The following is a 16,918-nucleotide window of genomic DNA, read 5'->3' as shown; positions in this document are numbered from 1 at the left end:
GAGGACTTGGAGGTAGTCCCACACCTTGGGGCGAAGACTGATTAACAGGTTTCGCAACTGGTTCATCAGCTCTGTTCTTCTTGTAGGAGCCAGAATAATCTTGTCTGGTGTTGAACCTGACTCCCAGGTATTCCAGAGATTGGGAGGGCTACAGCCAGCTCTTGTTTGTGTTGATCACCCACCTGAGGTTCTCCAGTAGAGTTTTGACTCTGTTGGTTGCCTGATGGCTTTCCCCTGGGGATTTTGTTCTGATCAGCCAATCGTCCAGATATGGGTGTATGAGGATTCCTTCTTTCCTCAGTGCCACCGCCACTACAACCATGATTTTGGTGAACGCTCAGGGAGCTGTGGCTAGCCCGAAGGGTAGTGCCCGGAACTGGTAGTGGTGGTCCAGGATCACGAAGCGTAGAAAACGATGCTCGTGGTGGACCGGGATGTGCAAGTAGGCTTCTGACAGATCCAGGAATTTGAGGAATTCTCCCGGCTGTATCGTTCTTATGACCAAGCGTAGGGTTTCCATGCAGAAGCGAGGGACCTTCAGGTGACGGTTGACAGACTTGAGATCCAGGATGGGTCGAAACATACCTTCTTTCTTTGGAACGATAAAATAGATGGAATAGTGCCCAGTATTGTTGTTGCTGCATGGGCACCGGTGTTGTGGCCTTTAAGGCAAGCAATTTGGTCAGCGTGGTTTCCCCTGTCCTCCTTTTGGAGAGGTCGTGACAGGGAGATTTCACAAATTTGTCTGGAGGAATGTTGTGGAAGTCCAGATAGTATCCCTATCGAATGATGGTTAGGACCCACTTATCCGAAGTTCTCTCGACCCATCTTTGGTAGAATAGGGCAAGCCTGCCCCCTATGGCTTCTTCCTGTGGATGGGCCGGCTGATTTTCATTGTGGGGTGTGGCTAGGACCTGAGCCAGAGCCGGCTCCCCTTCTGCTGTGTTTGTTTTGAAAGGACTGGCCCCTGCCTGTGGGGTGAGGTGCTTGATATATATTTGTTGTATGGTTTGAAGCGCTGTGATCCCCTGCCCTTAGATGTTCAGGGGGAGGGGTGCTGGCTTCTCTTGTTCTTGTCCTCCGGTAGCCGTGGTACTGGGGATTCGCCCCATTTGTCGGCTAACTTTTCCAGTTCGCTTCTGAACAGGAGGGTTCCCTTAAAGGGCATTCTCGTGAGTCTCGTCTTGGAAGTCGCGTTGGCTGACCAGCTTCGGAGCCAGATATGCCTTCTGGCTGCCACCACGGACGAGACGCCTCTGGCTGCAGTGCGATCAGAAGGAGGTCGCATCCATGAGGAATGATACTCCTGGTTTTAGTGCTTCGACGGGTGTGGTGGCATTCCTGATCTTTGATAAACAGGCACATGTCACCACGGCATAGCAGGCCGCGATCTGTAGCAACATAGCTGATACGTCGAATGACTGTTTGAGGATGGATTCCAGAAGTCTGTCCTGGGCATCCTTGACTGCTGCTCCTCCCTCGACTGGGATGGCAGTGCACTTAGTGACCTCGCAGACCATGGCATCCACTTTTGGGAATGCCAGGAGATCTTTTGCTGCGGGGTCCAGGAGATACGTGGCTGCCAGGATCCGCCCCCCTTTGAACGTGGCCTCTAGAGAGTCCCATTCCAGTTCAATCAGCTGTTGGACAGCTTGCAGCAAAGGGAAATGGCGGGAGGCCTGACTGAGTCCCTCGAGGAGGGGGGGTTCGTCTTCGGTTCCCCTGTAGCACTCGTGCCTTGGATAGCAAGCTCTTTCAAGCTGTCCGCCACGCGGTCTGAAAGCTTGTCTTTGGCGAAGAACCGCCTCATGGTTCGGTAGGGTTCTATTCCTGGAGGGATTTCTCCTTCCTCCAGGGAGTCTTGACCTTCATCCGAGGTGTCCGTGTCCCCAAAGCTGGGGCTTTTGGGCGGGCGAGGCACTTCTCTGGGTTTAGAGGGTCCCGGGACATTAGGGTCCTCTGGGGGAGGCTGTGGCTGTGTCATCATAGGCACCGGTTGCATGTGGACGAAGGTATGTAGGCCTTTGAAGAATTCTACCCAGGAGAAAGATGCTGGGTCTAAATTGAGAGGCACTGCGTCCCCGGGAAGCCCCGTTTGAAGGAGGCTCCCGCTGGGAGTAGCGAGGTCCGGTGTACTGTCGGTGGGACCAGATCCCCGTATTGGCTGGGGAGGACCTTGGGCTGGATCACCCAGGGCCTCCTCGCACTGTATACACAAGGCTGAGGCCTCTTCGTGCTGTGCCGCTCTAATGTGGCATGCTGGGCAGAGGCCCTGGGCCTTAAGCTTCTTGTCCAGTGGTGCCATGGTTTGTGCGCCAAAAGAAACTCCTGTTTGTGAACTTGTGCGTGTAGGTCGGATGCGCATGCAGAGAGGTGCGCACGGGGTTTTACTTATGCGCCCGGCACAGTTGAACATGTGGCTGTGCGGCTGGCGCCCTTGCGTGATTCGCAGAAGTTATGCACACGCCGGTGTGTGCACAAGTGATTTTGTGCGCACGGCTCACCTCTGTGCGCACAGAACGAATCGGCAGACAGGGCAGCGATCAAATGGAAAAGGCTACAGCAACCATGCGGGCAATATGGCAACCACCTCGGAGGGTCTCCATGTAAAAGGGCCCTCATATCGAACCGGGGTCTAGCCCTGAAAGGGCTGATCAACCCGGTAGCACTTACGCCGGCTGGCTACCTGTGCGGCTATTCGAGCTTCAGAGACCGGAGACTTTTAAGAAGTTTTCTACTTTACCTTGTCTTGGCGTTTTCTGGTCTCGTTCCGGACGGTATCTGGCTGCGGGGGGAGAGGGAAAAATACCTTCACCACCGCGCTCGAATTTGCACCCACTGCCTCTCAGCCGCACCCAATTTCGGGGGCTAAGTCCACACCGGGAAGCGGCTGCCAGACCAAGGCCTACCTCTGAGGGATCGTGGGAATCACCTCAGGAATCTCGACTGGGGGAGGGACCCGTAGGTATCACCGCAGGAGAGCGGGGCTCGTCTGTAGAGGTAAGTTTTCTTCTTCGTTTTGGATTTCTTTTGGTTAGAATATTCTAATGCTGTGCAAGCATGTATAAAGTCCCGAACTGCTATGGAGACGGAAAATACCGGGAAGCGTGGCGTCTCACAGGGATATATGTACTAGGGTTGACGTCAGATTGAAATCTGATCCGTCTCCAACTGCTATTAGGAGCACACTATACCCATTGGTCCTGAGTCCATCTGCTACATGCTAGGAAAAGCCAACTTCCCCTCATGACACAAATCAGAACCTTCCTCTTCTCTCAACTGCGTGCAAACATTGCTCAGTCTGCTGCACTAGAACACTGAAATTTTGCAAAGTCCTGCTGAGGAGCTGAGGATGTCTGCACCGCCATCTTCCCATTCACTTCACACCACTCATCCCTCATATCAATCATTTAGACCTGCTCACTGCAGCAGCCTCCTCGTCTCCTCCAAGTTCTTTGCTGTATATGCTGACCAGCTAACAGTGAAGTTGATATCAAAGGGAAACAGCAACCTATATCTCACATTTTCCCTCTTAAGCACATCCATGTCTGCCCGAAAGTCATGCCTTCTCTTTAGTGTAACAGCTGATAGATCCCCAAAAATGTCATAGGACCCCCATTGAAACAACCCCATTCCTCTCGCCTTGGCCAGTAGCTGCTCTTTCACTGGAAAGTCCCGATAGTACACAATAATGTCCCTTGGCAAATTTTGGTGTCTCAGCCCCAGTGATCTGTGAGCCCTTTTAATATAGATTTGTGATGGCTCAGGCCCCTCTTCCTCCCCGCTCAACAAAAAATACTCACTGGGCCTCTAATGCAAGACTGTTCCTGGGTGCTTGGTTTTCCAAGTCCTCCACTTTGTACCACAGCTTAGTATTAGAGGGCTCCAATTTGTGCCAGCAAGGAAAGGCCCCGTTGTGGGGAGTAAGAGAAAGGGACAGAGATGCATCAAAATGGAACATGAAAAGTTCATTGAATAGATAAGACCTTTACTGGACAAGTGGACATCTGCTTCTAGGTATCCCTGCTACATTTCAGGGTTACAGAATTTCCAGGTACAAGTCATTAGAGAATGCAAGACAAGAGCCAAACATTCCTCTTGCAGCCAGATCTGGGTGGTCAACAGGAATTTGACAATTAGACATCTTTGATGGCAAGTTCCAAGAATATATATATAGAGAGAAAGAGATAAAAATACTCCATAGTCCCCTTGGAAAGATAGCTGCCAGAGCTGGCCTGGTGGGGAGGGGAATTTGTTCTTATTATTTTTTAATTACTGGGTGTTTGATGTCTGCTATTCTGAAATATTTGATTGATTTTGGGGAAATATTTAAAGTTTAAAGTTTTTTTTAAACTTTATTCTTTTTCATTAGTTGTTCTGTCATCTGTTTTGAAATATACTTTTTATTAGTGTGGCTTACTCACTTATGACTGATTTATATTTCTTGATTTTGTTTTATAAGGAAAGTTGATATTTCTGTTTTTGCATTATTGCACTGCATATGAGTCTGGTTTTTAGGGTCTCCAGTCCATTTTTGTCTGCACTTTAATATTTATACTTTATGGCCTGCATTTGTGACTGAGGTGAGGTAGCCTGCTAGCTGGGAAAATACTCAAACCTGTTGGGTTGAAGGTTTTTCTGATTTTGGTAGAGTCTGGGATCCATGATTCTTGATCCATGATCCATCCTTCTTGGGGACTAAAAATGATGGTGCTTAAGCCTGCTGGATACTGAAATGCCTGCAGCAAGCAGTGGAGATTTGATTGCTGTGTTGAGGACCCGCCCTGCCATACCACACCGCACCCTGCCCCGCGGCCCTCATTGCGCTCGATAACTTGAAATGTAGCCCCAGCACAAACGTTTGCCCAACCCTGCTCTAGGGTACATGCTTTGATCTTTACATCTGTCTGTATATGTTTTATAACAAAGACCACTGACTTATTTCTGCAGCTGGCCTGTGCACAAACTGCATCCTGTTTATATCCTTTAGAAAGAGCAATCTCCAGGAACTTATACAGGGGAAATATCACCTCTTTCTGCTTGCCAGTCCTCTTCCTATGCACCCAAGCATCTTTCTGGTTTTTACCACTGCTTTATCCATCTTGAGATCACTAAATACGATTACCCCCAGATCTTCTTTTTTTTTTCTCAATAGAAGAATTTCACCCCCTAAACCAGGGATGGCCAACTCCAGTCCTTGTGAGCCACCAACAGGCCTCACCATAAGACTGGGATCCACTCCCAAAGGGTTCCTCTCTCCTCAAACTCCCCACTCAATTCCTCCTCCAACCTAGCCCTAGACCCTATTTATTAGCAGGGTCCACCCACTCAGCTGCCTTTAGAGGAAGAGCTGTAACATGGTATTCCCTCTAGCTAGTTATCTATAGCGATGCCGATGCATCGAGGGAGAGGATCACCTTGCTGTGGCTGAAAAGAATCAGTAAGTCCTGCTTGGGAAATTTTAGAACTTTGTGTTTGTCTTTCCCTCCTTCCCACCCACCCCTAGCTCATCTAATTTATAGGCAGGTGACACTTTCACAAAAAAAAAAAATAATAATTTAATTGGCCCTTACCTAATACAGAAATAAGGGACTACAGTTTAGAAATAGAAACTTGCAAACAAAACCAAAATAGAAAGCCTGGCAAATCAGACTCTGTTAGAAAGTTAAAGAGCAAAATACAGAATTACAAGAAATGCACAAACCCAAAGATGGCAGATTCCAATTGCTGAAACCTCAAAATATATATTTCTTTTACCTTTGTTGTCTGATCTTTTTATTTTTCTAATTAGTTGGTCCAGGTCTCTTTTTTTTTGCGCTTTCCCCTTTTCAGTCTTTTCCTAATTCTTTCTCCAAGGTCACTCTTCTCTTTTTGTTTCTTCTCTCTCCCATCTTCATCCCTTCCTTTTTCTCACACACACACACACACACACAAAAAACCACTCAGGTTCTCATTCTTTCATACACAAACACTCACACCCAGGCTCCTATTCTCACACAAAAGCACCTACACTCAAGCTCCCGTTCTCACATGCATGCACCGGAGCTCACCACCAAATCCCTTCTTCCCACCACAGGGATGGGCTCCTGCAGGCCTTCTTTTTCGCCAGCCACCATGGTGTGTACTGTGGTGACTCAGGTGACTAGTAATATTTGAGGTATACATCCAAGTACAGTGTGAGAAATACATTGCATGGGCTGTCCCTTATTAAGAAAATAACAGAGTGACAGCCTGTAACTCTCCATCTGAGCATCTTTCTATCCCAGTACAGTGTACCAAGCTGCACATGTACTTTACTATCCCAGGCTACATAAGCTGTACTCCTGTATCAGAATATAGTATAATAGGCTGCACACGTACCTTTCTACCTAAAAGAGTATAATAGGCTGCAAAGGCTGTACATCTCTATCTAAAATACATAAACAGGTTGCATTGGCGGTACTTTTGTAAGCACAACGTAATAGGCTATAGGCTGCATGTGCTATACCTCTCTTCACCCCTGGTAGAGCGAGGTCAACGGCATTGTCATCTCCGACTCCCTCGTCCATCAGAGCCATGCTGCCAAACTCTGTCATTTTCCTGCGATCCAGATATTCCTGCAAAACACCAGTCATCAAAAACTCCACAAAAGACCCACAGCAGGCTACCAGTTACCACTGCAGAACATCTGCAATACATTACCATGTGCTGCAAAACACATCACTTTTTTTTTATTATATTTATATTTCACCTTTTGTGACTGGTCAGCCTCTTCAAAGCGGATTACATTCAAGTGCTATGGGTATTTCCCTATTCCAAGTGGGCTCACGATTTAGGTTTGTGGATGAGGCAATGGAGGGTGAAGTGACCTATTGAAGGTCACAAAAAGCAGCAGTGGGATTTTAACCATGATTTCTCTGGTTCTCAACCCGCTGCTGGAGCCATAGGCTACTCTTCCACTCCCATGAAATCTCACAGAACAGCCCCCATGCATTACCAAAAAAACCCTAAGCGCTCTGTGGGTTTTTGCAATAGCCTACAAAGTTTAAGCTATTTTTTTTTCTTTTTCCCTCCTCTTTTTGTTCAGTTTATCTGTGGGGGCTGGTCAAAACTCTTGGTCTCTATTCCCACCCTTCCTACCTCAACTTCCCCATACCCCACAGTCTTTTTTTTTCGTTTATTCACTTCCCATTTTTAAGGTAGACAGTCCTTTCCTATTTATAAAAATCCTCATTAGGCACAAAGTTATACTTGTACATAAAATCTCTGAGCTCTCTCTAAGGTTAACAGATTTCCTGTATTTGAGTTTAGGCCACATCTAATATAATCTTATATTAGTTCCTTGGAAATTTTCAATCCCCACATTAACAAAAAAGAAAAGAAATATGCAGGCAGCAGCGAGATGGAGGCTATCCAGTCTTTTGTAATGAGTATCACATGTATGATTATCTACCAGTTGGGGAGACATATTGAGGTCATTATTCAAAAGCCATTTAGGTGGGTAACATAATAATCATCCATCTAAATGGCTTACTCGGGGGCGTCCCGGGGGTGGGCAGAAGGCGGCTAACTCTGATTGGGTTATATAAAACCAGCTAACTTTAAAATAGCGGAGTATATTCAGCGGTACTGCTGAATATACCCTACTAGTTAACTGGTTTATATATAAGCAGCTAACTAGCACAGCCGCAGAGTGGTTGAATATGGACTTCCATGTGCGTGCATCCATGCCAAGAACTCCTGGCACTTAAAAAATGAATATGGAAGCTAGAGCGGTTGAGCTGAAGGAGCTGAGACAGAGAGAGTACACAGAAGAGACAATAGAGCAGTCCCACTTCCATGCTGGCATCTGCTGTATTGTAAACAAAAATCTAGACTCTCCAGAGTAGTGTTCTCCAAAATCATACCAGTTCCATGTGCAGATCCCTAGAGAGACAGGCTGAGTTCCTGAATCTCAATGGGTGGATGAGACAATGGTGCAAGAAAGAGGGCTTTAGATTAGGAAGATTTTTGGAATGGGAGAAGCTTATTCTGGCAGGATAGACTCCATCTTAACCAAGATGGAACCTGGTTGCTGCTGATGCTAATAATTAAAAAGGAAATAGAGCACTTTTTAAATTAAACCCTGGGTGAAAGTTGACAGCTGCTCAGCAGTGCATGGCTCGAAAAAGGATATCCACAAAAGATACCCTTTTTTTTAAAAAAAAACTTTTTATTTATCAAATTTTACAAATTAACAAAGCATGACACTCTGCCATAAAAATATGTGGAGTAACTACATAAGAAAGTCATACATAGTGAATCTTTAAACAGAAAACAAGCTTACACCTGTAGACTTCATATTCAAATTCTAACAACGTTGAGAGAGGCAGAAAATTCTCAGCGAGAACAAAAGGAATATCACATATTAGAAGCAGGCTGACTGCGCCTGAACAAAGGCTTGAAGGCCCTGAAAAAATTCCAAGCAAAAGAAGGCTGCCAGGTCCATATTTGGCCCAGGAGGAACCGGGCTGGGGGCCGCTGAACTGCTCTCTCCCGGGGAGGACGCAGGCCCGGAATTGCTCAGGTCCGGGGTGCTGCCAGATAAGGTTGTGGCTGACCCGTCCCCGGACTTGGAAAGGTTCTGAGAATCCAGGCCCCCCCCCTCCCCCTCCGCTTCCTGACAGTGCTGACACAGGAAGGTAGCTTGTGCGTCCAGCCGACTATTGCCTCTCGAGCACGCACAGACTCGCCTCGGCGCGTGTAAATCTAAGTGGCCGGTTGTGCGCTAAAGTATGCATGTGCTTCTGTGTGCGTAGTTATGCTCACAGCTATGCAAGTACTTATGCGCATGTTAGGTGCATAGAAGGCTGGCCCACACCGTACGTACCAGACGAAGGGGGGAAAATGGCGCCATACCAAACCGCTCAACCTGCTCGGAAATCCCCTTCTCTTGCCCGAATGGGTTCGGGAACAATGTCGGTATGGCACACCAAGCAAGGAGACCGGAGGAAAGACTTACCGAAGCCCTTCCACGTCTCTGGATTGGAGTTCTCTACTTATCTGGTCTCAGCGCTTACCGGCTGAGTAAAGAGACGGTCTCCAGCTGTGGGGGGGAGAGGGCTTAGGTAGTCACTGCTGTGCTCAGCTTCCTGCACCCGCTGCCTTTCAGCTGCTTCAGCAGCAAAGTCCATGCCGGGAGTCGGCTACCGAACCAAGGCAAACCTCTGAGTGATCTCAGAAATCACCTCAGGAATTCTCAACTGGGGGAGGGACCCTTAGGTATCACCGCAGGAGAGCGGGGCTCGATCTTCCTTTCAATTTAAAGGTATATTTCTCCTTCGAACTAGTCCTGCAATCCCGCTAAACCCCACTGCTGGAGTGGGGATAGCGTCCACATCTGCTAGGAGACGGAGAGATACTGAATGAGTCTACTTATTTATTTATTTATAGGTTTTTTATATACCGCGGCACGTAATGCACATCACCTCGGTTTACAGCAAACAGTAATTCAGCCAAAGGCTTTTCAATGAATATAGAAGCAACAAGCAACGTGCTAAATTAACAGAAAACTAGGCATATACATATCAAAATACATATGTGTAACAATGTTAACAATACGGAATTATTTGTGAGGAAAAGAGGGTAAGGGAGTAGAGGAATCATAGTGCGGGGGAAGGGAGTAATTGTGGGAGGAAGGGGAGTCAGGAAAGAGGAAAGGCAATGTAGAATAGAGGAAATCAGGAGTAGGTTGAGCAGCAAAGTATTTAGCTTTGAAACCTGACTCCGTCTCCATCTGATAGCAGGGGAACACATAACCCATTGGCCCTGAGTCTATCTGGCTACCCGCTAGGAAATACAATTTTTTTTTTTTTTAAATAAAGAGACTCACAAAAAAAAATATCTAAGCAAACTAATGAAAATAAAAACTTTGATGGAAAAACTATAAAAATATCATGGGCAGAGTGAACAAAAACGTCTTCTCACTTCAGCAGAAGAAAAACTGAGGATACTCATGCAAAGTTGGAACTTTGTTTTTCTGCGCTCTGAGAAAACACATTCTGCATTGGCAACACCCGATGGCAACACCTAGTTGTGTGGCTGACTTTGTTCCTGCTTGTCATGAAGAAAAGAGAATAGGGAATTTATTTATTTGTAGGGTTTTATATACCGTTATTCGGTAGAGCCATCATAACGGTTTACAAATCTGCAATCATCATCCAACAGATGCAATTATCTTACAATCAAATGGAGTTAACATAGTAGTTGGGAACAGTAGGGTTTTGTGAACAATCAACATATCCAAAACAAGAAAAATGGAATGCAGTGTTCTCTAGGATTCCCCTTCATCCCCTAGCCCATTCAATAATTGTGTGCCCTATGAAGTGAATTTTATAACAGCCCACTTTGAAAATTAGCAGGACTGTGCATACCTTAGCACAGCATGTGCATTTCCATCTGCTAGAGACCAGGGGGTGCAGTGCTTCTGAAAATTGTTAGAATGCATACAAATGATTTCCCTGCCCCCAAACCACCTCTTTGTAGTACTTGTAAGGCTGCACAAAGACTCTTTTCCGCATATATTTTTATGTCCAAAAACCCAGGGATCAATTTTTAAAATCCTGTCGATGTGCAAAAAAAAACAGATTGCAGGCACATAAATGCTTTTGAAAATTCACTCCTTTACGTGATGTCATTCAGAAATCAACTTGTTTTTCATATTTATGCTGACGACATTCAGGTTCTCGTCCCCTTGGGAGACCACTACTTTTCTGCCTTTCAGGCTCTTAACTTGTGCTTTTCTTACATTGTCAAATATCGGAGACAAAGTTAATCTCAAGCTGAATACCTGCAAAACTAAGGTATTACAGACTGGAATCCCAAGGATGATGAAATGGTTGGTATCTCCTTCAATACATTTATTTTATTTATTTATTTTGTGTTTTTCTATACCGGCATTCGCGATAAGAATCACATCATGCTGGTTTACAATTAACAAAAGGGGTGTAAAAAGAAGATACAATAAGAACATTAACAGGTGCGGAACGAAAAACGCAGTTACAATATAACAGGGAAATACACAACTGGGAGCAGTGATTATACGTTATCCTCATTTCCCAATTAGAAAGACATCTGAGGGTCTTTGTGCATTCTGCCTTTATATTGGAATTAGTATTACTTCATTAACTAAAAAAGCCTTTTTGAAGTTGTGGCTTGCTCACCAGTTGTGTCTTTTTCTTCCTTTATCCTTGTTTAACACAGTAATGCATGCTTTGATCATCAGTCAAACTGATTTTTGTAATGAGATGCTTTTAGGACTTCCTAAGATGACAAAGATGATGGCGATAATTCAAAATGCTACTGCAAGGGCAATTTATGGCAATCCTTGTTCAGAAAGGGCTTCCCCTTTATTGAGAGAGCTACACAGACTCCCAATGAGCATCATACTATGCTGTATTTAAAATTATAACCCTGATTTTCAAAACCCTGAGGCGCACTGGGCCACACTAAACTCTCGAATAAACTAGTATGAACCCACTAGAGTAATGAGATCCAGACAGTAGGCCTTGCTCAGCAATCCTACAATGGGTGCGAATAGTCTGGTGAGGTCCAAAACTAAAGCTTTCTCTGTTGCTGATCCACAGGTGTCAAATTCAATGCTATCTGAGTTAAGACACATTACCGATTATTTGTTCTTATGATCTTATACGCACAATTAAACTCTGGATTTTGTTGCCAGAGGATGTGGTTAGTGCAGTTAGTGTAGCTGGATTTAAAAAAGGATTGGATAAGTTCTTGGAGGAGAAGTCCATTAACTGCTATTAATCAAGTTTCCTTAGGGAATAGCCACTGCTATTACTGGCATCAGTAGCATGGAATCTTCTTGGTGTTTGGGTACTTGCCAGGTTCTTATGGCCTGGTTTGGCCTCTGTTGGAGACAGGATGCTGGGCTTGATGGATCCTTGGTCTGACCCAGTAATGTCCCTAAAGGTTTAAAAAACTTCTGAAACCCTGCATATTTTCAATAATAAGAGCTCTATAGAGACATATGATAGGAAAAAGTATGTTTAGGCACATCACTACAGGATCTCATTCCAACCAGAGTTAGCCGGATAAATTAACCTGCAAACTTTGAATATTGGAGTTAGCCCGATAACTTATCCGGTTAACTCCTCCTCCCATTCCCCGCCCCAATTTAGCCAGATAAGTGACTTATCAGGTTAAGTGGTGCCTGCTGATCCTAGCTAGATATCCAGTGGCACCACTTAGCCGAATAAGTAGTATTTATCCAGTTAAGTGCTGTTTTGAATATCAGCATCATTTTTAGGTCAAATGTTTTAGAGGTTATGAGGCCATTTGAGATTAAAGTGGATGCTGTCCATTTATGTAGACTCCATGGATTTAGTGACTACTTAATGCTTAAAAATACTGGTTGTTTAGTTTTAATTTGTTTTGTATGTCAATGTTGATTGTGTATATTTAGTGACATTTGCTTATTGTATTTTTTTGTTTTGATTTCATCTGTTTTGCAATTCTTATTTTGTTTACATTGTAAGTTTTAAAGTGACATAATCTATCTTAAGTTTGAGTTATAAAAGGTGAATATAAACCTTTGAAACTATGATGCCTAGAATCATGTAACCCATTCACTTCAAGATATTGAACTATTCTTTCAAGGTCAATGCAAATTCCTTTCACACTCAACTCACAGCTTGAGAAGTATCAAAAGAAAAAGCACATACTTCCATTGCATCCAAAGAAAGATTGCAAGAGATCTCAAACTTCTTCATGAGAATCTGCTCCTGGACATGGTAAATGCACACAAATTTGGACAACCCACCAGCCAGGATGGACTGACCATCAGCAGAGTAACACAATGTGGTGAAGGACCTAAAAGAAAGCAGAAACAACAAAGTTTAGAACATAACAACAAGGGTCAACCCTTTCTATTTAGACCATAAGCAAAGTGTCAGAAATGTTTCCTTCCTAAAATAACAGATCTCTCTCTATCCTCTACTCAGTGAATCCCCAGCCACAAGGGACTCAGCTCCCCACAGTATGAGGACATTCCCATTTTGCCCCATTTTCCAGATCCAGGTCTTTACCCCTCTGAAGATACCAGCTCACAATGGTGCCAATACAGTGGCTGCTCTGGAAGCAGCAGAGACCTGGATGCAAGGGTGATGGTGGTCAGACAGGCTGCAGAGTTGGTAAAGATGAAGAAGCAGAGAAACAGTCCCTGGGTGATGCGGTTCAGCAGGCAATGGAGGTGGTACAGATAAGGAAGCAGAGACCCAGATCCAGAGGTGAAAGGAATTGCATGGGCTGTTAAGATTGCACAGGTGAAGCAGAAATCTGGGTCTGGAGGTGATAATGGAAAAGCAAGCTAAGGAGGTTTTCAAGGAGAGGAAGTAGACCTCAGGTGATGAGTTTAGGTGGGCAGTCATGAGAAGAAGCAGAGACCCAGGTCTGGGGCTGACCGGGATCAGGCATGCAACAAAGATTATACTATATACTTCTTGTATTTATTGTATTGTTTTTGCTATAAACCGTTTTGGGTTAAACTTCAAGGAAAGCAATCGAAAAAGTAACACAAAATAACTTAACAAAATTGCTCACCTGTAACAGGTATTCTCTGTAGATACGTAGGACAAATCAGCCCCACAAGTGGCTGACATCATCTAATGGCAATAAGATGGAAAAGCTCTCTAGGGCTCAGAAAAACTTTTTTTTCTGTAAGCATAACTGCCATTCCTATGCAGCCACTACTATAAAAAAAAATCTCCTCTGTCTTTAATCTTTAACCAGGAAGAAGGTGGGATTGTGTGTCCTGTTATCAAAGAGTAACACCTGTTAAATCTGAGCAACACTGCTTTCTGTATGGACAATCAAGACAGAGATCAAACCCACAAGTGGAGGACACCCAAGCTGAGGCTTGCAAGCCATTGTATATTATGCTTTTATGTTGTTAGTGGACCATATGACTCCTAATTATGCAAGAGGCTGGAGGGAAAAATTGAAGGAATCAAATAAGTCTTTAGAACCGTCTGTCCAAAGATGCTGTCTTGACATGAAGCATTTTTTAAGCTATAATCAGCAGTGAATGTATGGGTGGAAGAACAGGTAGCAGCCTTGCATGTATCTTCTAAGAAAGCAGAGCAAAGATTGCGCTAAGGAAGTGCCACAGCATGACTTGACGAGTGTTCACTTTACTTTGAAAATGCTGTCCTGCCTGATTATAATAGTAGGTCATGCAAATATATATTCAAAATTTAGGTGGGGTTTTTTTTTTTGGGGGGGGGGGGGGGGGGTTTTACTATTTATACACTTTTAATATGCATCCGAGATATACATCTTGTTTGGACATGCCAATGGAATAAGATAGTTTAAAAAAACCCACAAAAAACCCGAAACAAAAAATTAGTAAAAAAATATCAATGCACATCAGTCAACTAAAAAAAAAATAATTAAATTCTAAACACCAAGAAAACAATTTTGAGTAAATGACAGCTGCAAGAGGTTTATATAATTAGCAGATACCATCTCTTTGTAAGACTGGCTTTGGAGTCTGCGTCAGCTGACCAATTTTGCAACCAGAGTTGATGCCTGGCCACTATCAATGATGCCACTCTTCTGGTCAAGGTACGGACCAAATCACAGCCTGCACCTGCTAAAAAGGCGGCAGCGGGCTCCATAACTACTCTGAAATTCCCTCCAGAATCATCAATCATCTGAGAGAGAGGCAGACAATATCGTGCCACTAGGACGCAAAAGGAAGCGATCTGTAGATTCATCATCACTGCCTCAAAGGCGTGTTTAAGGATAGACTCAATCCTCCTATCATGTACATCCCCCTTAAGGCTGCTCCTCCCTCCACGGGGAAAGTCATCCACTTAGAGACCACACATATCAGTGCATCCACTTTGGGAAAACGCAAACGAAGGGGGTGCAGGCCTTCCAATGTCCGACCCCTTTAAAATTTGTCTCTGGGGCATCCTATTCAATATCAATCAATCAATTCCTGAATGGCATCCATAACAGGTAAAACAAGAGGCTTTATGCAAGGAAACGAAAAGGGGATTCTTCTTCAGCTCCAGGAACACCCAGCTGCTTCAAAGTCTGGGAAATCAGGGCTGGCAGTTTATCTTTATGAAAGAACCGTAACATGGTTCGATACGATTCCAGTCCCGGAGGAACTTTCCCAATCCTCCAGGGAATCAGGATCTGCCTCATCGTCAGTGCTATCCGGGTTCCTATCGGGAATACCTGCAGGAAGGCGAGCCCAGCCCCAGTGCTTTAGCATAGGACTGGAAGAGGGAGGAGCCACTGGCTGAGAGTCCGACCTGACAGGATTGGGTGTAGCGAAAGACTGCACCTGAAGAAAAGCTTGTAAACACTGAAAATATTCCACCCAAGAAAAAGCAGCCGGATCTAGGCCAAGCCCAGAAGGAACTGGAGCAGGGCCTACAGAACTGTCCTCTTCCTTGGAGGATCCAATCAAGGGAGACCCAAGGTCTGGTGTCCCTCCAGCCAAGACCGTAACCACCCTATCATCAGAATGGGAGGAGCCAGGCTTAGCAAAAGCCCTAAGTTTCCAGATGATTTCCCTGAGAATAAAGGCTCCACAATAGTTACATTGGATAGTCCTCAATTTGTAAACTACCAAATTACTAATTTATCTTGTTGCCAATTATGTATTTAGGCAGACTATATCAGAAAACCAAACCTAGGGGTGGGAGGGTAGAAGGGTAGGGTGTATGTAAATTATCTTTCTTTACACCATATTTTGGCCTATGTATTGAAATTTTCTATCCAGTTTATCCTTTCCTTGAACAGATAGTATTTCAGAAAAGGCAATAATCTTTGCCATATATCTAATCTCTTTCCCCAGATTCAGGAAGTCATTCTGTACTGCTTAGATACTGTTTCTAGAAAGGTCATTAGTCCCCAGATGGATATCATTATTATTAGAGTCTTTACTTTCTTCTGTAATTGCATTGACTACCTGGTTTGTGTTTCTATTAGCTGAGGATCCAGGAAGGCATTTAATTGTGTCCCCCTCAAAATGAGTTTCCAGATTAGTTTCTCAAAGGACTAAGTCTCCTAGTAGAAGGAGCTTTCTTTTATGAGATGTGATAATGTTAAAGGACCAAAAGGTCCATCCAGTCTGCCCATCAAGCTTCTTATGTCAGTATCTGCCATGCAGATTACCCCCCATGTTTCTCTTAAGGGTAGTAACTGCCGCTTAGTGCAGTTATCCCCAAGTCTTATGATATGGGTAGTAATTTTCACAAAAGCAATTATGCATATTTTTGAAAATGGACCCACCTGGAGACCATCCTCATTCACCTTGTGCTGCCTGCTCTGCCCCGAGAAGCCAGTTCTGCACTTACTCCCCACCTCACACTTCTGCTCTGCACACATCCACCCCCCATCCTGTGTTATCTGGTTTCCCTCCCCCAGCTCAGTCTGCTTTACCTTTGCCCATCCTCCCTTGTGCTGCCTGCTCTTCCCCCACTGCGCTGCCTGCTTTACCTTCACTCCCACCACTGTGCTGCCCTGCTGTGCACTCACTTCCCCTTTGCTGCCTGCTTTGCAGTGATCTTGTCCAGCTCTCTTCTTCCCATCTGTAGGTCATGTCTTCCCTCAATCGAGCCGGTCTGTGTAGCAGTTTCAGGATCCCAAAAGCTTATCTGTCCATCCAGGGTAGTCATTGCCAGTTCCTTACCATCTGGTCGAAAGGTCACGGCCATCACTATACAAAGAAAAAGTTACAGTGAGAAACAAATCCAGGCAAGGGAGTTTTTAAGTTCGCCTTTTAAAATAATACTGCGCTGGTTTTCTTTTAACTAAAAGCTCACGATGGACACCATTGAGAAATAGTTTTGGGGTGACAGAATGCTAAGTGTTGCACTCTATTTACTATCAAGGGGTGGTATTAATCTTCAGAGGCAATATT

At 44.6% G+C, this 16,918-nt stretch overlaps 1 protein-coding gene across 2 annotated transcripts in view; it reads right to left on the bottom strand.

Annotated features, from left to right (window-relative positions):
• Positions 1-16,918, bottom strand: part of PWP2 (PWP2 small subunit processome component) — a 140,510-nt gene that overhangs the window by 35,592 nt on the left and 88,000 nt on the right. For both annotated transcript variants that reach the window (XM_029577740.1, XM_029577742.1), the window contains exons 14-16: positions 16,534-16,714; positions 12,702-12,849; positions 6,488-6,596 (exon numbers count right to left, since the gene is read on the bottom strand). In XM_029577740.1, the coding sequence (XP_029433600.1) occupies positions 6,488-6,596; positions 12,702-12,849; positions 16,534-16,714 (438 nt within the window). The remainder of the gene's footprint in view (positions 1-6,487; positions 6,597-12,701; positions 12,850-16,533; positions 16,715-16,918) is intronic.

Source organism: Rhinatrema bivittatum, chromosome 15 (genome assembly GCF_901001135.1).
Source record: "Rhinatrema bivittatum chromosome 15, aRhiBiv1.1, whole genome shotgun sequence".
Taxonomy (NCBI): Eukaryota; Metazoa; Chordata; class Amphibia; order Gymnophiona; family Rhinatrematidae; genus Rhinatrema; species Rhinatrema bivittatum.
This window is presented reverse-complemented; position numbering and strand designations above follow the sequence as displayed.